Source organism: Sinohyriopsis cumingii, chromosome 17, assembly GCF_028554795.1.
Source record: "Sinohyriopsis cumingii isolate HCF-2022 chromosome 17, ASM2855479v2, whole genome shotgun sequence".
NCBI classification, from domain to species: Eukaryota; Metazoa; Mollusca; class Bivalvia; order Unionida; family Unionidae; genus Sinohyriopsis; species Sinohyriopsis cumingii.
Genome location: NC_142977.1, coordinates 70,342,132 through 70,364,594, shown reverse-complemented (window position 1 = coordinate 70,364,594; position 22,463 = coordinate 70,342,132). Strand labels below are relative to the sequence as shown.

General features: G+C 35.7%; 1 protein-coding gene across 5 annotated transcripts in view; it reads right to left on the bottom strand.

The window, feature by feature from the left end:
* LOC149779200 (kynurenine--oxoglutarate transaminase 3-like) overlaps positions 1-22,463 on the bottom strand; it is a 105,565-nt gene that overhangs the window by 57,259 nt on the left and 25,843 nt on the right. For all 5 annotated transcript variants that reach the window (XM_089939775.1, XM_089939770.1, XM_089939774.1 and 2 more), the window contains 4 exons: positions 16,258-16,319; positions 11,842-11,893; positions 5,713-5,811; positions 3,192-3,341 (listed from right to left, as the gene is read on the bottom strand). In XM_089939775.1, coding sequence (XP_089795901.1) covers positions 3,192-3,341; positions 5,713-5,811; positions 11,842-11,893; positions 16,258-16,313 — 357 coding nt within the window. In that variant the 5' untranslated portion in view covers positions 16,314-16,319. The remainder of the gene's footprint in view (positions 1-3,191; positions 3,342-5,712; positions 5,812-11,841; positions 11,894-16,257; positions 16,320-22,463) is intronic.

Below are 22,463 nucleotides of genomic sequence, written 5' to 3'. Positions count from 1 at the left end.
TAATAATGAGGACCTTACATAGTGCCTAATCTTTAGAAGCTCTAAGCGCTTTACAACATTAGACAACACCTATAACACAAAAAACATATATAATGATATGATTACAAAAACACCATGAAATTAGAAAACATAAAAAACATGCTGAAAATATTTAAGGTAGGAAACATTATCAGGTCTTTAAGTTTGTTCTTTCAGTCAAAATAAGTTTTAAGAGATCTCTTGAATGGGATCACTGTGTCATTGTGTCTAAGTTCAGTGGGCAATTCATTCCATGTTGCTGGGTCCTGGTATGCAAAAGAATGCTGTCCATATGACTTTGTTTTCATAGTGGGAATAATGAGCATACGATTGTCAGAAGACGAGCATAAGTATCTTGCTGGTGTGTACACATGGGTGAGGTCGGATAGTTATGTTGGTCAGTGAAACGTAGCACAGAGAACAAATTTTGTGTTTGATTCTGGATCAAATGGATAGCCATTGTAGGGTTCAGAGCAGCGGGGAGGTGTGCTCTGATCGTGGTACTCTAAGTATGATCCGAGCAGCTGTATTTTGAACGTTTTGAAGTTTCTGGAGTAGATACTGAGATGAATCAGACAGAAATGAGTTACAATAGTCCAGTATTGAAAGTACTAATGAACACACATTCAAGTGTTTTAGTGGCATCAACTGAAAGATATTTGCGAATTGAACTGATGCATCTCAGCTCAAGATAAGCAGCCTTGCATATATTCATGACATATTGTGTGAATTTAATGTTGGTGTTGCTGATATTTATTGTTGGAGGTAAAGGATGTGAATGAGAAAGTCTTTGTGTTGTGATCAGAATGGCCTCAGTTTTATCATAATTCATCTGCAGCTTGTTACATGTCATCCATGATTTCACATCAGAAATGCACCTCTTTACACCCTGGATGGTAGTGTTAACTTCCATTGGGTGGCTAGATTTGTATATTTGGGTGTCATCACAATTGGTGAGACACAGGATGATGATCTATGACACTTGAGAGTGGCTGAGTGTATACAGTGAAGAGAACAGGTCCAAGAACAGACCACTGTGGAACACCACAACATAGATTAACTGGGCTGGAGTGTATTCCATTTGCATATACAATTTGTGTCCTGTTGACCAAGTAGGACTTGAACCACAGTAAGGCTGTATCAAGAATGCCAAATACATGCTGGATACGGTGAAGTAATATATCATGGTCTATTGTGTAAAATGCTGCAGACAAATCAAGAAGGGTGAGGACTGTAACCTTTCCGCTATCCAAAGCAGAGAGCAGGTCATTAACTGCTTTTCGAAGTCTTAGAGTAGTTTCAGTACTGTGGCTAGGGCGATATGCAGATTGTACATTGCTAAAAAGACTGTTTGAATTCAGATGATATACAAGCTGAGAGAGAACAACCTTTTCTAAGATTGTTTATATGAATAGGAGATTAGAAACTAGGTGGTAGTTCTTTAAAACGATATGGTCTAGTGTTGGTTTCTTTATCAGAGGCTTTACAACGGCAGTTTTAAAAAATGATGGGAATTCCCCAGATGAGAGAGAGCTACTAATAACATCAGTTAGTGAAGGCAATACTGGATCTAAGCACTCATGCAGTAGTGATGTTGGAATTGGATCAAGTTCACATGACTTTGGACACTCTTCATCAGGACTGTACATATGAAATCCATAGAGACAGGTTCAAATGCTGTTAATGGTTGCCACTGAAATTCTGTATTCCAACTGTATGGTGACGATGAGTCAACTGAAATTGTGGGGTCAATCCTATCTCTAATGGTTTATACTTTGTCACAGAAGAAATCTGCAAACATGTCTGGAAGATCGACTGGAGAGAAGGTAGTTGGAAGTGGTATACATTTGGTCCATCTCAAAGAGCTCTTTGCAGCTGGAACTTTCCATGAGTTATGATAGTCAGACTGTGTTGAATTCAATACAAAAGCATAAAAGCTGAGGCACCACCAACATGTGTTATGACAGTGGGACTGTGTTGTATTCATCACAAAAGCATAAAAGCTGAGGCATTACCAACATGTGTTATGACAGTGGGACTGTGTTATTCATTACAAAAGCATAAAAGCTGAGGCATCACCAACATTTGCTATGACAGTGGGACTGTATTGTATTCATTACATTAGCATAACAGCTGAGGCATATCACAGCAAATATAGAAAACTAGATCTCTGGAATGAAAACAACCTCCACAAGCAAAATTCCTATAAAAATGCTTCAATAGCTAGTTAATCAATGAATCCATATTCAAATGCAAAATATTACTTTGGCAGTCAATCTAAAAATCAAACACCTACATTATTCAATTAGGATATATAATATTAATGAAGGTTATTGTTGTTGTTGTTGTAGGGTTTAATGCCATTTTTCAGCACATGATAGGTTATACATGGCGGCCAGTATTAATGGTGGAGGAAGAACCGGGGAAATGCCTGGAAAGAACCACCAACCCTCGAGAAGCTACTGGCAAGCTTTCTCACATACCCACATTGGCCGAATCCGAGACTTGAACCCATGCAGACAGAGGTGAGATGGCAGTGATCCGTAACGGAGAGCACTTTAAAGCACTCGTCCACTTGGGGCCTCTTAATGAAGGTTACAGGTTTTATTAGTGTCAGGGCAAATCATCTGCACATAATTTTCATGCACTCACATATTTTAAAGGTGAGATTTATTTACCAAGCATCAATGGTACAATTATGCAACCTAAAGAATGTTAATAGATGAGACACTCTGGTACAAATATTTATAAACAATGGCTGTCAGAATAAAAAAAGAATTACTTGCTTGTCCTTTTTAAAGGAATTTTAATAGTAACAATACTACATGGTTAATTTCAAACCAATGTAGTAATATTACCCTATTTCCAATAAAAAGTAAGTTTTGTGATCTCCAAAACTTGATGTAGTAACAATACTACATAGCTCTCCTTCTATCCCAAAAACCCATGTAGTAACATAAACCTATTTCCAGGCACTGATTTTGTAATCTCCAAAGCTTGATGCAGTAACAATACTAAAACTGGTGTAGTAACAATACTACATAGCTCCCCTGCTATCTCCCAAACCCATGTATTAACATTACCCTATTTCCGGGCACTATTAGCATTTTACAAAGTTCTACATACTTGTTGTAGAGTCTTCCCACTTAAAGTCATTGTTTCAATGTTGTTACCTCATCTCCTGGGTTTATCAGCCCCTGTACTGCACAGAAAAGTATTCCATAGGCTCCTACACTGATGGTAATTTCATTCATTGGGTCCACCTCACGACCTAGGAATGGTCCATATAGCTTGGCTAGAGTATTTACCAAATGGGGATTTCCCTGACGAAGAAACAAAATGTGTTAGTGGAAAACAGGGGTGGATGCGTGTTCAGTAACATCAACTTTGCTGTACCAGGCAAGACAGTGCACTAAAAACATGTACAATAATAATAATATAATAATAATAAAATATAATAATAATAATAATACCATAAAAAGTTGACAAGGCTAACCTTCATTTATGCACTAAAGCCCCAACCATCCAAAAGTTTCTTAGTTTCATTTTGATCTCATCCAAGCCAACAACATATTCTATAAATATCTTACTAAAATATAAATACAGCAGTTCATACATGTGTCTTTATGCATGGGACAAGTTAAGTGACTTCTGAAGAGCACATGCACTAGGTGCAGATTTACATGTATATGTACTTATCCCAGAAGAGTTTTTCTGTATTATTACTAATAATCAATAGAAACAAAGGTCATATTGCTCTTAGAGAAAGATTAACCAATAAAAGATCAAGGTATCAGAAGCACTACTCTGAACAGACTTGATAGTTTGTACTCCTGAGAATGTGGGGTATTCTGTTGCCCCTTGTCAAGTTCCAATAATCAGGATTCTCCTGTTAATATAATGCTTTATCTATGCAAATATTTTAGTCAGGACTTTATGTAAAATAAAAAATTGGATTTATATGCAACAATTACTGAAGAAAGTTCTTTTTTATAACATATTTCTAGAAAAAAAGGTGTATTTGACAAACCACCAAAATATGCTTTATCCATTAGTGTGTTAATTAATTTGGAAGATTATTTTGTGTTTGATGAACAATTCACTCACAATTTCACACGAATAACTATAACATCTTCATTGTGTTTGTAAGATATCCATGAGATTTCAAAATGCTGTCTACCCTTAAATAACCCAAAAGGACTGAGTATCTAATTATTTGACTGGTAACTTCATGAATGCTATCATAACAAATAATTTCCTTTTAAATGGTTCAAACTTTGTTACGCCATAATCTTGTGTTAAAGTAATTGATTATGGACCAATCATTGTTAGGTTTGCAAACCAGTCAGCTGAACATAAAATTCTGACTAATTCCTAACATTAGCAAAGCATTTGTACTACTTTAAATTACAGTGATTCCTTGATAAGACAGTTTGTAATTGGGTACATTGTATGGTGATGATTGCTATAATGCTGTTCAAGGTAGCCATGTTGGTGTACCATGAAATAGGCAAAGAAATCTTATAATGGGGTAGGTTTTATATTGTATTACATAATGTAACAACATCCATGAATATTCCCATGTTATGAAAGTAACTGTGTCATATTGATGAGTCTTATAGTGAGAGACCAATCTTGTAAGGACACATTCATCATAACCCTTAAAATATTATATAGAACAAGTTGCTTTTACATTGTAATAATATAAATATATCCACTACAAGAGGCATAAAACTTGGCTCTCATAAAATGAAAATTAAAGCCAGCATGGCAGAATTTGACATACATCAATTAGTCCAAACCTAACACATAATGGAAAGTTGTTCAGACAATCTGAAGCATTCAATGCACCTGTTCAAGTTAATTCAGATGTCTGAACTGTGTTGGAAGCTTTAAGATACCATTATGTAAATATTATATTGTTCCTCAGAATATATGAGCAATGAATTATCTCTAAACAGGTCAATGTGTGCTATAATTTCCTCATATTAAATCACAGATACTTATGCAGCAGACCCACACCATAAAGAAAGAATAACAGTAAACCTAATCCATATAGATATGACAGTAGACCCACTCCATATAGATTCTGACAGTTGATCCACTCCATATACTGACAGTAGGCTCAACCCATATAGATACTGACAGTAGATTCACTCCACACAGATGCTGACAGTAGATCTCTCCATATACTGACAGCAGGCCCAAACCAAATAGATACTGACAGTAGACACACTCCATATAGATACTGACAGTAGATCACTCCACATACTGATGGTAGGCCCACCACATTTTCATACTGAAAGTAGACCCACTCCATTTACTGACAGTAGGCCCAACCCATATAGATACTGAGAGTAGACCCACTACATATGCTGACAGTAGCCCAATCTATATAGATACAGACAGTAGACCCACTCCATATATACTGACAGTAGATCACTCCATATACTGACAGTAGATCCAACCCATTTTCATACTGACCTTAGAACCACTCTATTTACTGACAGTAGGCAGAACCAATATATTTACAGTAGACCCACACCATATACTGACAGTAGGCCCAACCCATATAGATACTGACAATAGACCCAAGACGTATAAATACTGACAGTAGATCCACTCAGTAAAGATACTCATACAGCAGGCCAACTGCATACAGATAATGACAGTATGCCCAATCCATGTACTTACATAGGAGCGGGTGTATTGGTGAATGAGTGAATTATTTCCTGTAATGGCCTTTACTAGCTCGTTCACCACATGTTGAGGAGGGGGGTAGTCTGGAAAACCCTGAAAGACATTAGTGTCAACTTCCTTAATTATGTGAAAATGTTTAAGTAATGAAAGTTAAATTTAAATTTATTAATGGTTTCATCCATGATTAAGAATGTACTCCTACAATGCAAGAGAACAAGGTCGATGAAACTGATATGCAGCATCGTATTATATATATATATATATATATATATATATATATATATATATATATATATATATATATATATATATATATATATATATATATATATATATTACGGGTAACAAGCTTCAGGCCACCGTCATTTGCAGCAACAGACCTTAAAGATAATTTCTTTCCTGGAAAATGAGAGAATATTTTACATTAAAGATGAAGTATTCAGGTTTAAAAATCAATTGTTATTCACTGAATCTAAAACAAAATCTTCTCCAAAATCAGCTTTGTTGCATCTTACATATCTTCAGAAAATATTAAAACTTTTATATTCTACTGGCCAAAAAATTTTACTCTAATTTTAAAAATGCCATCAATAAATAAAATTCATTATTATCTCAACCCTGAACTTTCTGCTTGGACCTCAACTGACAATATGGCTATCTTAACTTAGATCTATCTGCTTGGGACATCTACACACAACATGCCATCTAACTTAGATATATGTGCTTGGGACATTTACACACAACATGGCCATCTTAACATAGACCTATGTGCTTGGGAAATCTACACACAACATGCCATCTTAACTTAGACCTATGTGCTTGGGAAATCTACACACAACATGCCATCTTAACTTAGACCTATGTGCTTGGGACATCTACACACAACATGCCATCTTAAATTAGATCTATGTGCTTGAGACATCTACACACAACATGCCATCTCAACCCAGATCTATGTGCTTGGGACATCTACACACACAAAATGGCCATCTTAACCTAGACCTATGTTCTTGGGACATCTATAGACAACATGCCATCTTAACCGAGATCTATGTGCTTGGGACATCTACACACAACATGGCCAACTTAACTTAGACCTATGTGCTGGGGAAATCTACACACAACATGGCCAACTTAACTAGACCTATGTGTTTGGGAAATCTACACACAACATGGCCATCTTAACTTAGACCTATGTGCTTGGGACATCTACACACAACATGGCCAACTTAACTTAGACCTATGTGCTTGGGAAATCTACACATAACATGCCATCTTAACTTAGACCCGTGTGCTTGGGACACATACACACAACATGGTCATCTTAACTTAGACCTATGTGCTTGGGACACCTACACACAACATGCCACCTTAACCCATATATATGTGCTTGGGACATCTACACACAACATGCCATCTTAACTTAGACCTATGTGCTTGGGACATCTACACACAACATAACCATCTTAACTTAGACCTATGTGCTTGAGAAATCTACACACAACATGCCATCTTAACTTAGAACTATGTGCTTGGGACACCTACACACAACATGGCCATCTTAACTTAGACCTATGTGCTTGGGACACCTACACACAACATGCCACCTTAACCCATATATATGTCTTGGGACATCTACACACAACATGCAATCTTAACTTAGACCTATGTGCTTGGGACATCTACACACAACATAACCATCTTAACTTAGACCTATGTGCTTGGGACATTTACACACAACATGCCATCTTAACTTAGATCTATGTGCTTGGGACATTTACATACAACATGCCATCTTAACTTAGATCTATGTGCTTCGGACATTTACACACAACATGCCATCTTAACCCAGATCTATATGCTTGAGACATTTTCTCACAACATGCCATCTTAACCCAGATCTATGTGCTTAGGACATCTGCACACAACATGCCATCTTAACTTAGACCTGTGTGCTTGGGACACATACACACAACATGGCCATCTTAACTTAGACCTATTTGCTTGGGACATCTACACACAACATGGCCAACTTAACTTAGACCAATGTGCTGGGGAAATCTACACACAACATGCCATCTTAATTTAGACCCGTGTGCTTGGGACACATACACACAACATGGCCATCTTAACTTAGACCTATGTACTTGGGACATCTACACACAACATGGCCATCTTAATTTAGACCTATGTGCTTGAGACACCTACACACAACATGCCACCTTAAGCCATATATATGTGCTTGGGACATCTACACACAACATGCCATCTTAACTTAGACCTATGTGCTTGGGACATCTACACACAACATAACCGTCTTAACTTAGACCTATGTGCTTGAGAAATCTACACACAACATGCCATCTTAACTTAGAACTATGTGCTTGGGACACCTACACACAACATGGCCATCTTAACTTAGACCTATGTGCTTGGGACATTTACACACAACATGCCATCTTAACTTAGATCTATGTGCTTGGGACATTTACACACAATATGCCATCTTAACCCAGATCTATATGCTTGGAACATTTTCAAACAACATGCCATCTTAACCCAGATCTATGTGCTTAGGACATCTACACACAACATGCCATCTTAACTTAGAACTATGTGCTTGGGACACCTACACACAACATGGCCATCTTAACTTAGACCTATGTGCTTGGGACACCTACACACAACATGGCCATCTTAACTTAGATCTATGTGCTTGGGACATTTACACACAACATGCCATCTTAACCCAGATCTATGTGCTTAGGACATCTACACACAACATGCAATCTTAACTTTGACCTATGTGCTTGGGACATCTACACATAACATGACATCTTAACTTAGACATATGTGCTTGAGAAATCTACACACAACATGGCCATCTTAACTTAGACCTATGTGGTTAGGACATCTACACACAACATGCCATCTTAACTTAGACCTATGTGCTTGAGAAATCTACACACAACATGCCATCTTAACTTAGAACTATGTGCTTGGGACACCTACACACAACATGGCCATCTTAACTTAGACCTATGTGCTTGGGACATTTACACACAACATGCCATCTTAACTTAGATCTATGTGCTTGGGACATTTACACACAATATGCCATCTTAACCCAGATCTATATGCTTGGAACATTTTCAAACAACATGCCATCTTAACCCAGATCTATGTGCTTAGGACATCTACACACAACATGCCATCTTAACTTAGAACTATGTGCTTGGGACACCTACACACAACATGGCCATCTTAACTTAGACCTATGTGCTTGGGACACCTACACACAACATGGCCATCTTAACTTAGATCTATGTGCTTGGGACATTTACACACAACATGCCATCTTAACCCAGATCTATGTGCTTAGGACATCTACACACAACATGCAATCTTAACTTTGACCTATGTGCTTGGGACATCTACACATAACATGACATCTTAACTTAGACATATGTGCTTGAGAAATCTACACAGAACATGGCCATCTTAACTTAGACCTATGTGCTTAGGACATCTACACACAACATGCCATCTTAACTTAGACCTATGTGCTTGAGAAATCTACACACAACATGCCATCTTAACTTAGAACTATGTGCTTGGGACACCTACACACAACATGCCATCTTAACTTAGAACTATGTGCTTGGGACACCTACACACAACTTGGCCATTGTAGCCTGGATCAATTTGCTTTGTCTCCCACCTTAACCTCGATCTATCTGCTTGGACCTCCACAGGCAACATGGCCATCTTGACCTAGATTTATCTGCTTGGACCCCTACGCACAACATGACCAACTTAATCTATATCTACTCTGAACTGCACACAACACTGCCATCTTTGACATCCACACACAACATAGCCTGGATCTATTTCCTCACACCATCACACACAACACTGCCATCTTTGACATCCACTCACAACATGGCCTGGATCTATTTCCTCACACCATCACACACAACACTGCCATCTTTGACATCCACACACAACATGGCCTGGATCTATTTCCTCACACCATCACACACAACATAGCCTGGATCTATTTCCTCACACCATCACACACAACATAGCCTGGATCTATTTCCTCACACCATCACACACAACACTGCCATCTTTGACATCCACACACAACATGGCCTGGATCTATTTCCTCACACCATCACACACAACATAGCCTGGATCTATTTCCTCACACCATCACACACAACACTGCCATCTTTGACATCCACACACAACATGGCCTGGATCTATTTCCTCACACCATCACACACAACATAGCCTGGATCTATTTCCTCACACCATCACACACAACATAGCCTGGATCTATTTCCTCACACCATCACACACAACATGGCCTGGATCTATTTCCTCACACCATCACACACAACATAGCCTGGATCTATTTCCTCACACCATCACACACAACATAGCCTGGATCTATTTCCTCACACCATCACACACAACACTGCCATCTTAACCTCAATCTTCACTGACCTCCACATACAACATGAACATCTTAACATGGATTTATCAAGATCTCTCTGCCTAAACCACCACACACATCATGGCCATCTTATGCTAGATCTATTTGCTTTGATGTCCACACACATCATGGCCATCTTAAGCTAGATCTATTTGCTTTGATGTCCACACACATCATGGCCACTTTACCTTAGATCCATCTGCATGAACATCCACATACATCATGGCACTCAAAACTATCTGCTTCAACTTCCATACACAACCATTCTAACCTAGTTCTTTCTGCTAAGACCTCCACAAACAACATGGCCATCCCAACCAAGATCTCTTTTTGTTTGAACCTTCACACACAATATGGCCATCTAAGCCTGAATCTATTTGCTCGCACCTTCACAAAATACACATTTTACCCTAGATCTATCTGCTTGGTCCCAATCCACATAAGATGGCCATCTTAACACAGATCTATTTGTTTTGAGCTACACATACAGCATGACTATCTTAATCTTAACCATGATCTCTCTGTTTTGACCTCCACAGAAAATATGGCCATCTTAAGTTAGATCTATCTGGGTTGACCTCCACACACAACATGATCATCTTAAATTAGATCTATCTGTGTTGACCTCCACATACAACATGGCCATCTTAACTTAAATCTGCTTAGACTCACACACACAACATGGTTATCACCTAGTTCTTTCTGCTTTGAAAAGCATGCAATCATGGCCATCTTAACTGAGATCTCTTAGTTGTGACCTCCACACACAACATGGCCATCTTAACCGAGGTCTCTCAGCTGTGACCTCCACACACAACATGGCCATCTTATCCGAGGTCTCTCAGCTGTGACCTCCACACACAACATGGCCATCTTATCCGAGGTCTCTCAGCTGTGACCTCCACACACAACATGGCCATCTTAACCGAGGTCTCTCAGCTGTGACCTCCACACACAACATGGCCATCTTATCCGAGGTCTCTCAGCTGTGACCTCCACACACAACATGGCCATCTTATCCGAGGTCTCTCAGCTGTGACCTCCACACACAACATGGCCATCTTATCCGAGGTCTCTCAGCTGTGACCTCCACACACAACATGGCCATCTGATCCGAGGTCTCTCAGCTGTGACCTCCACACACAACATGGCCATCTTATCCAAGATCTCTTAGTTGTGACCTCCACACACAACATGGCCATCTTAACTGAAATCTCTCAGCTGTGACCTCCACACACAACATGGCCATCTTAACTGAGATCTCTCAGCTGTGACCTCCACACACAACATGGCCATTTTAACCAAGATCTCTCAGCTGTGACCTCCACACACAACATTAACCTAAATCCTTCTGGTTTGACCTCCATGGGAAACATGGCCATCATAACTAGATCTATCTACTTGGACGTCCAAATCACAACATGGCCAGCTAAACCTATATTTACTTACACCCCTACCTACCCTAAATTCAAGGCCTGTCATTCTACTGTTGTACCATGATATTAATATTTACCTTCCATAACTTCAAGGCCTGGTATTGTATTTTGCTGGACCACAATTTATAATTACCTGCCCTAAATTCAAGGCCAGGTGTTCAGCTCCTGTACATAATTAATATTTACCTGCCCTAAATTCAAGGCCTTGTGTTCTACAGCAAGCTTGCCGAATTCTACCCTGTAAGAATAGAAGAAGATCAAAATTAAACAGTACTGTTTTTGCTTCCACACCATACAACCTGACTGGAAATATTTGACTTAATTTACAGATGTCCAATAAAACCTGTGAAGAAATATATGAAAATTATGTCACCAAACGGTACTCCCTTTCTAAAAAACAGTAAAAGGAATAGAGAATGGAGAGAGGAAAAGAAAGAAATGTGTTCATGGAACCTGGGTACCCCACAAGTATGAGTGAAAAATGACTGTAACACAAACTCTAATAATGATGTCAACAGAAAGAGGGATCGACAATGGTAAAACCAAGACAGAGTGAAGGACAAAGGTAACACAAAATGTACTTCTGCTGTTGTAATGTTGCATAAATTATAATCCGGAATATTTTAGATGTAAATGAAGCAAAACAAAGCATAAAATTTTATTTTCATTCTGATCTATTTGTTGTAATTTTATAATACCTGACAAAAATGCTATTATATATTTCATCTAATGGATTCCAACATTTCACTTGGACTGTGCTATATTTTTACAAAATGTCCACAATCAATTGCTTCAAAGCTTTGCATAATACTTATGTTGTTCTCATAATGAACGTTCTACTTCACTTTACATGTGAAATATTTCCAGAAGCATGCTGAAATGGTATAATTTAATAAGAGTGGAGAAATAATTTTAATAATAAATGTCAATTATTCTATTTTTTTAAACAGACAATATCAAACTTCCAACATCATAAAGGCCAGGACCTGCATGTTGAGCCCAAGTTCAAAATCATGATGAAACCGATTAACCACAGCAATGAACAAGAATCCCATGATAAAACCGATTAAATACTAGCTGAAAAGACATTTCTAGTAATCCAAGATATGACTATTCCTTATGTCATTCTTTTAAATACTGAGTACTGAAACTACCTCTGATATTCTTGAGAAACTCAAACATACCAAATCTTGAGAAACTCAAACATACCAAATTTGGTATAAAAAAAATTTCTATCATGTCCTGTTCTTGTTAACATTTTTGCAAGATGCCTGTAAGTGTGGCACAAAAATTATTTGTTGTGGCCTTTGACCTTGAACATGATTCAGGGTTTTCTTCAGATATATCCATATGTAACATCTGTATTCTAATTGAGCTACTCTTGTTAAATAAGGAATTATTATTATTATTATCAACAATCAGATTTATTAAAAAATCCAATCACAATTATTTGCATCATCAAGCTGACATGCCAGTACTGCAAAAAACACAAAGTCAAGAATTTTGACACTGATACCAATGACAGACTGCTGTCTATCAACTTGTTCACTGGTCAGTGTAACTAAATACTAAATGGTCAAAGTTCTCTTGTATAAGTAAAAGTCACTGTATTCATAAACTCATGGAATTACAAAAATGAAAGCGACGACCCTTGACTTGACAACAGTCTCAGTTTGGTCTGGTTTTCAAAGGTCCCTCACAATAGCACAGACAAGTTAGTGGTCACATCTGGACTATATTCTTATAGAACCAATTAAGCATTGCAAGAAACATTTTAGTGAAAACTCTAAGCAAATGTAGTGACAAGATTCTGCCAGATGTTATTTTGATGCATCTATTAGCATTTAACAGCACATCAGCACAATAATGGCTATGATGCCAATTGAAATAAAACTTCAGTAAAGGAAGAAGAATGACACACTTTAAGACCATCTTGATATCATAAGACATCTTTTAATTCCAGTCTCCTGCTGATATGATCATCTATTCAAGTAAAAAAAAAAATTAGAAACATTTTCAAGATGGCTGCAGTTACAGCCATATTTTGATTTAAGATTAGCAGCATTTTCTATTAAGACCAATCAGACATCATAAGAATTCAGTTAGTGAAGTCCTATCTTAACATGACAATATATTCTAAAAATAGCACACAGGTTTAAATATCACAACAGTATAAGATGTCAGAGGGACACCATTTTCATTTAGGACCAACAAGACATCGTAAGTCATTTAGTGAAAATCCCATGTTAATCAAACCATTAAATCAGGGAGTCAGAGTAGTGATAATAAGAGATCAATATGGCCAACATGTGTCCATATTGGAAGTCATATCAACATGTGTCCATATTGGAAGTCATATCAACATGTGTCCATATTGTAAGTCATATTAACATGTGTCCATATTGGAAGTCATATCAACATGTGTCCATATTGGAAGTCATATCAACATGTGTCCATATTGGAAGTCATATCAACATTTGTCCATATTGGAAGTCATATCAACATGTGTCCATGCTGGAAGTTATATCAATATGTGTCCATATTGTAAGTCATATCAACATTTGTCCATATTGGAAGTCATATCAACATGTGTCCATGCTGGAAGTTATATCAATATGTGTCCATATTGTAAGTCATATCAACATGTGTCCATATTGGAAGTCATATCAACATTTGTCCATATTGGAAGTCATATCAACATGTGTCCATATTGGAAGTCATATCAATATGTGTCCATATTGGAAGTCATATTAACATGTGTCCATATTGGAAGTCATATCAACATGTGTCCATATTGGAAGTCATATCAACATGTGTCCATATTGGAAGTCATATCAATATGTGTCCATATTGTAAGTCATATTAACATGTGTCCATATTGGAAGTCATATCAACATGTGTCCATATTGGAAGTCACATCAACATGTGTCCATATTGGAAGTCTTATCAACATGTGTCCATATTGGAAATCATATCAACATGTGTCCATACTGGAAGTCATATCAACATGTGTCCATATTGGAAGTCATATCAACATGTGTCCATATTGGAAGTCATATCAACATGTGTCCATATTGGAAGCCATATCAACATGTGTCCATATTGGAAGTCATATCAACATTTGTCCATATTGGAAGTCATATCAACATGTGACCATATTGGAAGTCATATCAACATGTGTCCATATTGGAAGTCATATCAACATGTGTCCATATTGGAAGTCATATCAACATGTGTCCATATTGGAAGTCTTATCAACATGTGTCCATATTGGAAATCATATCAATATGTGTCCATATTGGAAGTCATATCAACATGTGTCCATATTGGAAATCATATCAACATGTGTCCATACTGGAAGTCATATCAACATGTGTCCATATTGGAAGCCATATCAACATGTGTCCATATTGGAAGTCATATCAACCAGTTAGGACCAAGTAGATATAATAAAAAATTTTTTACTGAAAGCCCCCATGTAGATATGATCAGCCATAACAAGATTTTTAATATGGCCACCATGGTAGCTATATTTGATGTCCACATGGCACTATTTGATACAGAATCAACTAGACTTTGGAATGAATGCATGTTAAGCTTCATGGCAATCTTACAAGTAGTTTAGGAGGTGTCATGATAACAAACTTGTACAAATGGCTGGAAAATGGACGGAAGACAAGTGGACAGACAACTGATGGATGAATGACACAACACAAGCTCTTCTGGTCCTAGATAACATAAACTCCTTTTAACCTATCTTTTATTGCAAATAATTCTTTAATATTAAACACAGTAATGAAATCATGAAAATTCAGCTCCATCTATACAGATTGCATTATATTAAAAATGCAATAATGAAGTTTCATTTGTCCAAAGGAATGAATAGTTGCTTGTTATACATGTTTTCTTGTTTATATATATGTATAGTTTAATGTAGATGCTTCAACCAAATATCAAAGAAAACCTTTAGCTCGTCCCACTGCATTAGCATATTTCTTTATCTGTCAAAATTTTTAATGAAGTTGCAAGGTATGATAATGAGTCATGCCAAATAATAAACAAAATTTGGCCTCTAATTACTCTGATATATTGATGTTCAAATTACTATTTCATTAAAAGAATTCAGCCCACAATTTCTTTCAGATATTTTCTAAATTTCTTTTACATGTACAATTTTATATAAAGTGTACAAGATTAATTACATTTTATCTGCAGTCACTGCTGGCATCTGACTGGCCAGGTTTTAGGCAAGGTAGAGAGGTGGCAGGAGTGGCGTTTGGGTCAAGTACAGTGAAACTTGTCTTGAAAGACCACTTCTATGTGAGACCATCTGTCTTGAGAGATCATATTCTCAATGCACAAATTTACTGATTATAAAGCATTGTGTCTTGAGAGACCATAATTTTTGGCATAAAGGGTAGTCTTTCAAGACAGGTTCTACTGTATTCTGCATGCTGTTGTAAGAACCATTCATTTTATTAACAACAGGATTAGTCTTTTGATCATGCAATTGGTCCTCACACTGAAGATTTTTGCTAAAGGTTTTAAAAGTTTACCAACTGTATATACATAGTGAAGCAAAACTCTAAAACCTATTATTACCATATATTTTTCTCAGTTCCCTTCAATCGATCAGCAAGTTTTGCTTTTGTAGACATTCTTCTCTGAAAATAGAAGAAAAGATATCAAAACAGTTCATTAAAATATTGAAAAAAATTTAGTTCTTGAACTTTAGTTTGATTAAGAATTATAGAAAATATGCATAATGGACTAAGAGCTAACAGAAAACAGTACATAAGATATTAATGTATAAAAAGGATTAAACTTTTGCCAGATTAAATGATAGTGTCTTTGTACTTTCTTCATACATTCCTTCTGACTTCTAGATTAAGTCTGAAATTTTCCTTTTTTATTTTGAAGTTATATGTCCTCCAACAAATGCATTCTCACTAAGCCCAATTACTAAATTTAAATTTATACTACTTTTAGAAAGAAAAAAAAACGTCCATAATTTATAAGCTTGGAGCCAAACTAAAAAAACACAAAAAGCAAGCAGGAAGTTTTAAAAATAAGCAAAATAAAAATAAACTGTAAGCATGAATAATCATCATCAATTTAGCTGTTACAGACTACAGTTTGAAAAGATTCTTTTGTCAATGAAAGAGAAAATATTAGTATGGAATATACAGCATTTGGAGTCACTGACAAAGTTTATATATATATATATATATATATATATATATATATATATATATATATATATATATAATAAGTCTATCTTCCATATAGGTAAACTTTGTACTGTAGTTGAGCAGTATATATTTTGTATCTATTCATTGTATAAATCGAAATGCATCCTTTTTAAAATTCACTCTCAACAAGTATCTTTAAATCTGGCAAAAATGTCACAAATGTCAAGCATCTAGTCTTGGGACGTTTGAGTAGTCTAATACATATCAGACTTTCAATTTCAGATTAGTCTAATGCATGTCAGACTTTCAATTTCAGATTAGTCTAATGCATATCAGACTTTAAATTTTATATTAGTCTAATGCATGTCACACTTTCAATTTCAGATTAGTCTAATGCATGTCAGACTTTCAATTTCAGATTAGTCTAATGCATGTCAGACTTTCAATTTCAAATTAGTCTAATGCATATCAGACTTTCAATTTCAGATTAGTCTAATGCATGTCAGATTTTCAATTTCTGATTTCCGCTCCAGTGGCCTAGTGGTTTGAGAGTCTGCCTTAGATGTAGGAGGTCACTGGTTCAAACTCCGGTTGAGACATACCAAAGATTTATAAAAAAAATGGTACTAACAGCTGCCTCACTAGGCACTCACCATTAAGAGGTTATTGTTAGGACTGGTGCGCCTGGTGTCAGGATAATGTGACTGGGTGGGACATCATGCTAAAGTCTTTAGCATGATGTCCCAGTGCTAGACAACACCATAAACACTGCAGACATTGTAGCAAGATCACTGAAACATTTTTAAAGCTATGTTAAAAATCCAAATCACACACACACAATTTCAGATTAGTCTAATGCATGTCAGACTTTCAATTTCAGATTAGTCTAATGCATGTCAGACTTTAAATTTCAGATTAGTCTAATGCATGTCAGACTTTCAATTTCAGATTAGTCTAATGAATATCAGACTTTCAATTTCAGATTAGTCTAATGCATATCAGACTTTCAATTTCAGATTAGTCTAATGCATGTCAGACTTTCAATTTCAGATTAGTCTAATGCATGTCAGCCTTTAAATTTCTGATTAATCTAATGCATGTCACACTTTCAATTTCAGATTAGTCTAATGCATGTCAGACTTTCAATTTTAGATCAGTCTAATGCATGTCAAACTTTCAATTTTATATTAGTCTAATGCATGTCACACTTTCAATTTCAGATTAGTCTAATGCATGTCACACTTTCAATTTTATATTAGTCTAATGCATGTCAGACTTTCAATTTCAGATTAGTCTAATGCATGTCAGACTTTAAATTTCAGATTAGTCTAATGCATGTCAGACTTTCAATTTCAGATTAGTCTAATGCATGTCAGGCTTTCAATTTCAGATTAGTCTAATGCATGTCACACTTTCAATTTCAGATTAGTCTAATGCATATCAGACTTTCAATTTCAAATTAGTCTAATGCATGTCAGGCTTTCAATTTCAGATTAGTCTAATGCATGTCACACTTTCAATTTCAGATTAGTCTAATGCATATCACTTTCAATTTCAGATTAGTCTAATGTATGTCAGACTTTCAATTTCAGATTAGTCTAACGCATGTAAGACTTTCAATTTCATCTGATTAAATTTCTTGAAACTGGACTTTTGCAAAATCCTTTAATTTTTCAACTAAATGATTTTGGGATTTAAAAAAAAGACAGCTACCAAAACAACACTGATGATGCGTATACATTACACAATAAACTGATCATAAAGAATGTGTGCCTTGCTAAATTTTGTCCTCAGGAACAGTGTGACTTCTTTCTACTGCCCTTACAAAACTGTGCCCTCTGAACCTTGCTAATGTTGAACAACGACATTTGACATGTCATCAGCATGTTAGTGAAAGCAAGAAACACACAGCAAGATCACAGCAATCCGATTTTAAGAAGAAAAAAAGAAATAACATCTAAGCAATATATCTGTACATAAGTAATAAGTCAATCTACTTGCAAATGTCTGTGCATAAAATTATACTGTGTACTTGAAAATATTCATATATAAAATTATAATGTACTTGCAAATATTAGTATGTAAAATTATCCTGATTCCTTGCAAATATCAGTATGTAAAATTACACTACTTGCAAGTATTCAAATATATATATATATATATATACACATATATACATATACATACATACATACATACATACATATATATATATATATATATATATATATATATATATATATATATATATATATATATATATATATATATATATAATTTCACTGTGTACTTTGAAATCATCCATATGTAAAATTACACTGATTACTTGCATATGTATTAAAGACAAAAGTGCAAGAGTATCTGGAATACAATGGAAGTTTTCTCTGCCTTTTTACTTGTTTTACATGAAATAAATAAAAAAGGGATTCTATTTATCTCACATAAAAAGTGAATCAATAAAATTAATCTAAGATAATTATGACTGAATTCAATCATTCCAACAATCAGATAAGAAAGATTGCTACCATATTCAGTGATAGAATGGCTTGAAAATCTCCCATTCAAACATCCAGTAGGAAAATCCAGGAAAAAAATCTCTTTGTCGTTAAAGAACGACTTCCATGAAGCAAATTCAAAACAGCCAACATCTCTGAAACTTATTTACTAAGAGCAGCCTGCATTATGCATTCTAAAACACTGCATGCATAGAATTTATTCTACTTCAAACATAAATGATTGTACATTATTAATGATATCAAGAAATGTAAGGATAATCAATTAAAAGTGTTAGGGCATTTAACTTTTTGAAAAAGGAATTTATATCTGTACATAGCTATGAGTACAAGCAATTCAAACACACTATAAAATTTATGGTGTGGATTTCCTTGAGCTACTGAATCATGTGAGTACCAATTATTTTATCATGAAGGACACAATGACCATTTCCTCATACCTGAGGAATCCCTTAATTCTTGTTCAAGAATTAAAATAAACTTACAGTTGTAGAAGTATATTCATATTTCATCCTGACAACCATGTTTACCTTGAGAATATTCACCAAATTATCTGAAGAATGATACTAAGCAAAATCTGATCCCGAGTAACTATGGCAGCCACTGTTGCCAACCCTCTATTGGTACAGTTATTCCCCCGTCTACAATTTTGCCATGTGAAGGGGTATTTTCTATAGTAAAAATAGAGAACCATCTATTTTTTCCACTTTGCAGAATTCTTTCTTTGCAGGTGACCTAAGTTGCTAAGTTATAAAGCAGTTAAATTTTCTACACAGCTAACTGGACACATTTAAGATCCCGAATTTAGTCAAGCCACGATGGTACGATGTACCATCACCACACATTTTCTGTGAAACCTAGTCTCATTTATACAGCCACATGTACTATGTGTTGGTCCCTAAAACAATCTCTGACAAACTACCAGTAAATATCACAATGCAAGACTTGCATGTAATCTAATTTTAACAATTGCATAATGTACTGATAATTTTGATTTTTGCCTTGGCGGCTTTGGGATGTAAAATAGGTTTTATATGTCCTCTTGTATGTCATAAAAAGTTACTAAAGGAAGATGGATCGAGCCAAAGTGGACTCAGGTTAGTGTACCAGGCTTGTGAGCAAAATGGTCTGAGTTAAAATCCTATTACTGGATAATCCTAGGTCAAATATACTGATACATTCTTGGGCAAGGCCCTTTAATCCAATTGTCTTGGCACTAAACAAGTTAACTATGTTGATGTTCTGTAAAACACTAAAAACAAAAACCAATAAGTTTTGCCCATGAGTGATTCAAAAAAACTGTATATCACTGGCATGCTGAAATTTAAAATTTGCTAATACTTAATAATGTTAAGATATTGTCATCTACTCTGTATAAGATACACAATGTGTCCTAACACAATAAGATACACAATGTGTCCTAACACAATAAGATACACAATATGTCCTAACACAGTAAGATACACAATGTGTCCTAACACAATAAGATACACAATGTGTCCTAACAATTTGCCATTATTGGTTGTAAATAGTCCTTTTATACCCCAAGTACCCTACTCACATATAAATAAGATACAACTGCACAAACTTGTATATGTCATTGCATAATGTGGTAGCAGATATGGGTTTCTGCAGTTTGTTAGTAGTTATCAGTAAAATAAAGAGCACAGTCTGGTGTATTATATGATGGCAGATGAGGGTTTATGTTGTTATGCTGTTTGCAGCCATGTATGGTACACAGTCTCAGCACACTACAAAACAATTCTACTGATTAATTTAAAAACTTTATTAACATATACTGTCTAACTAACAAGTCCATGATTTGTGTCTCTTATTTCACTTTTATGGTGATACTCAATATTTTACAACAAGCACATGCCTTGACTTTAATAGTGATTACTAGGATTTTTACAACTAGCACATGCCTTGACTTGAATAGTGACTACCATGACTTTTACAACAAGCACATGCCTTGACTTTAATAGTCACTGTTAGGATTTTTACAAAAAGGACATGCCTTGACTTTAATAGTGACTACTAGGATTTTAACAAGTACTTGCCTTAACTTAAATAGTGACTACCAGGATTTTTACAACACGTATATGCCTTGACTTTAATAGCATCTGCCAGGACTTTTACAACATGGACATATCTCAACTTTAATAGTTTCTACCAGGATTTTTACAACAAGCACATGCCTTGACTTTAATGGTGACAACTAGGATTTTTACAGCAAGGACATGCCTTGACTTTAATTGTGACTACTAGGATTTTTACAACAAAACACGTGCCTTGACTTTAATAGCGACTACCAGGATTTTTACAAGGACAAGCCTCGACTTTATTAGTGGTTTCTAGGACTTTTACAGCAAGCACATGCCTTGACTTTAATAAAGACTGCCAGGTGTTTTACAACAAGGACATGCCTTGACTTTAATAGTGACTACTAGGATTTTTACAACAAGCACATGCCTTGAGTTTAATAGCATCAGCCTGGAGTTTTACAACAGGGACATACCTCGACTTTAATAGTTTCTACCAGGATTTTTACAACAAGCACATGGCTTGACTTTAATAGTGACTACTAGGATTTTTACAAGAAGTACATTCTTTGACTTTAATAGTAACTACCAGGAATTTTACGAGCACACACCTTGACTTTAATAGTGACTACCAGGATTTTTACAACAAGCACATATCTTGACTTTAATAATGACTGCCAGAATTTTTACAACAAGAACATGCCTTGACGTTAATAGTGACTACTAGGATTTTTACAACAAGCACATGCCTTGACTTTAATAGCAACTGCCAGGATTTTTACACCATGGACATACTTCGACTTAAATAGTTTCTACCAGGATTTTTACTACAAGCACATGCCTTGACTTTAATAGTGTCTACCAGGATTTTTACAAGTACATGCCTTGACTTTAATAGTGACTACCATGAATTTTACATCAAGCACATGCCTTGATTTTAATAGTGACTACCAGGAATTTTACAAGCACACACACTGACTTTAATAGTGACTACCAGGATTTTTACAACAAACACATGCCTTGACTTAAATAGTGACTACCAGGATTTTTAGAAGGACATG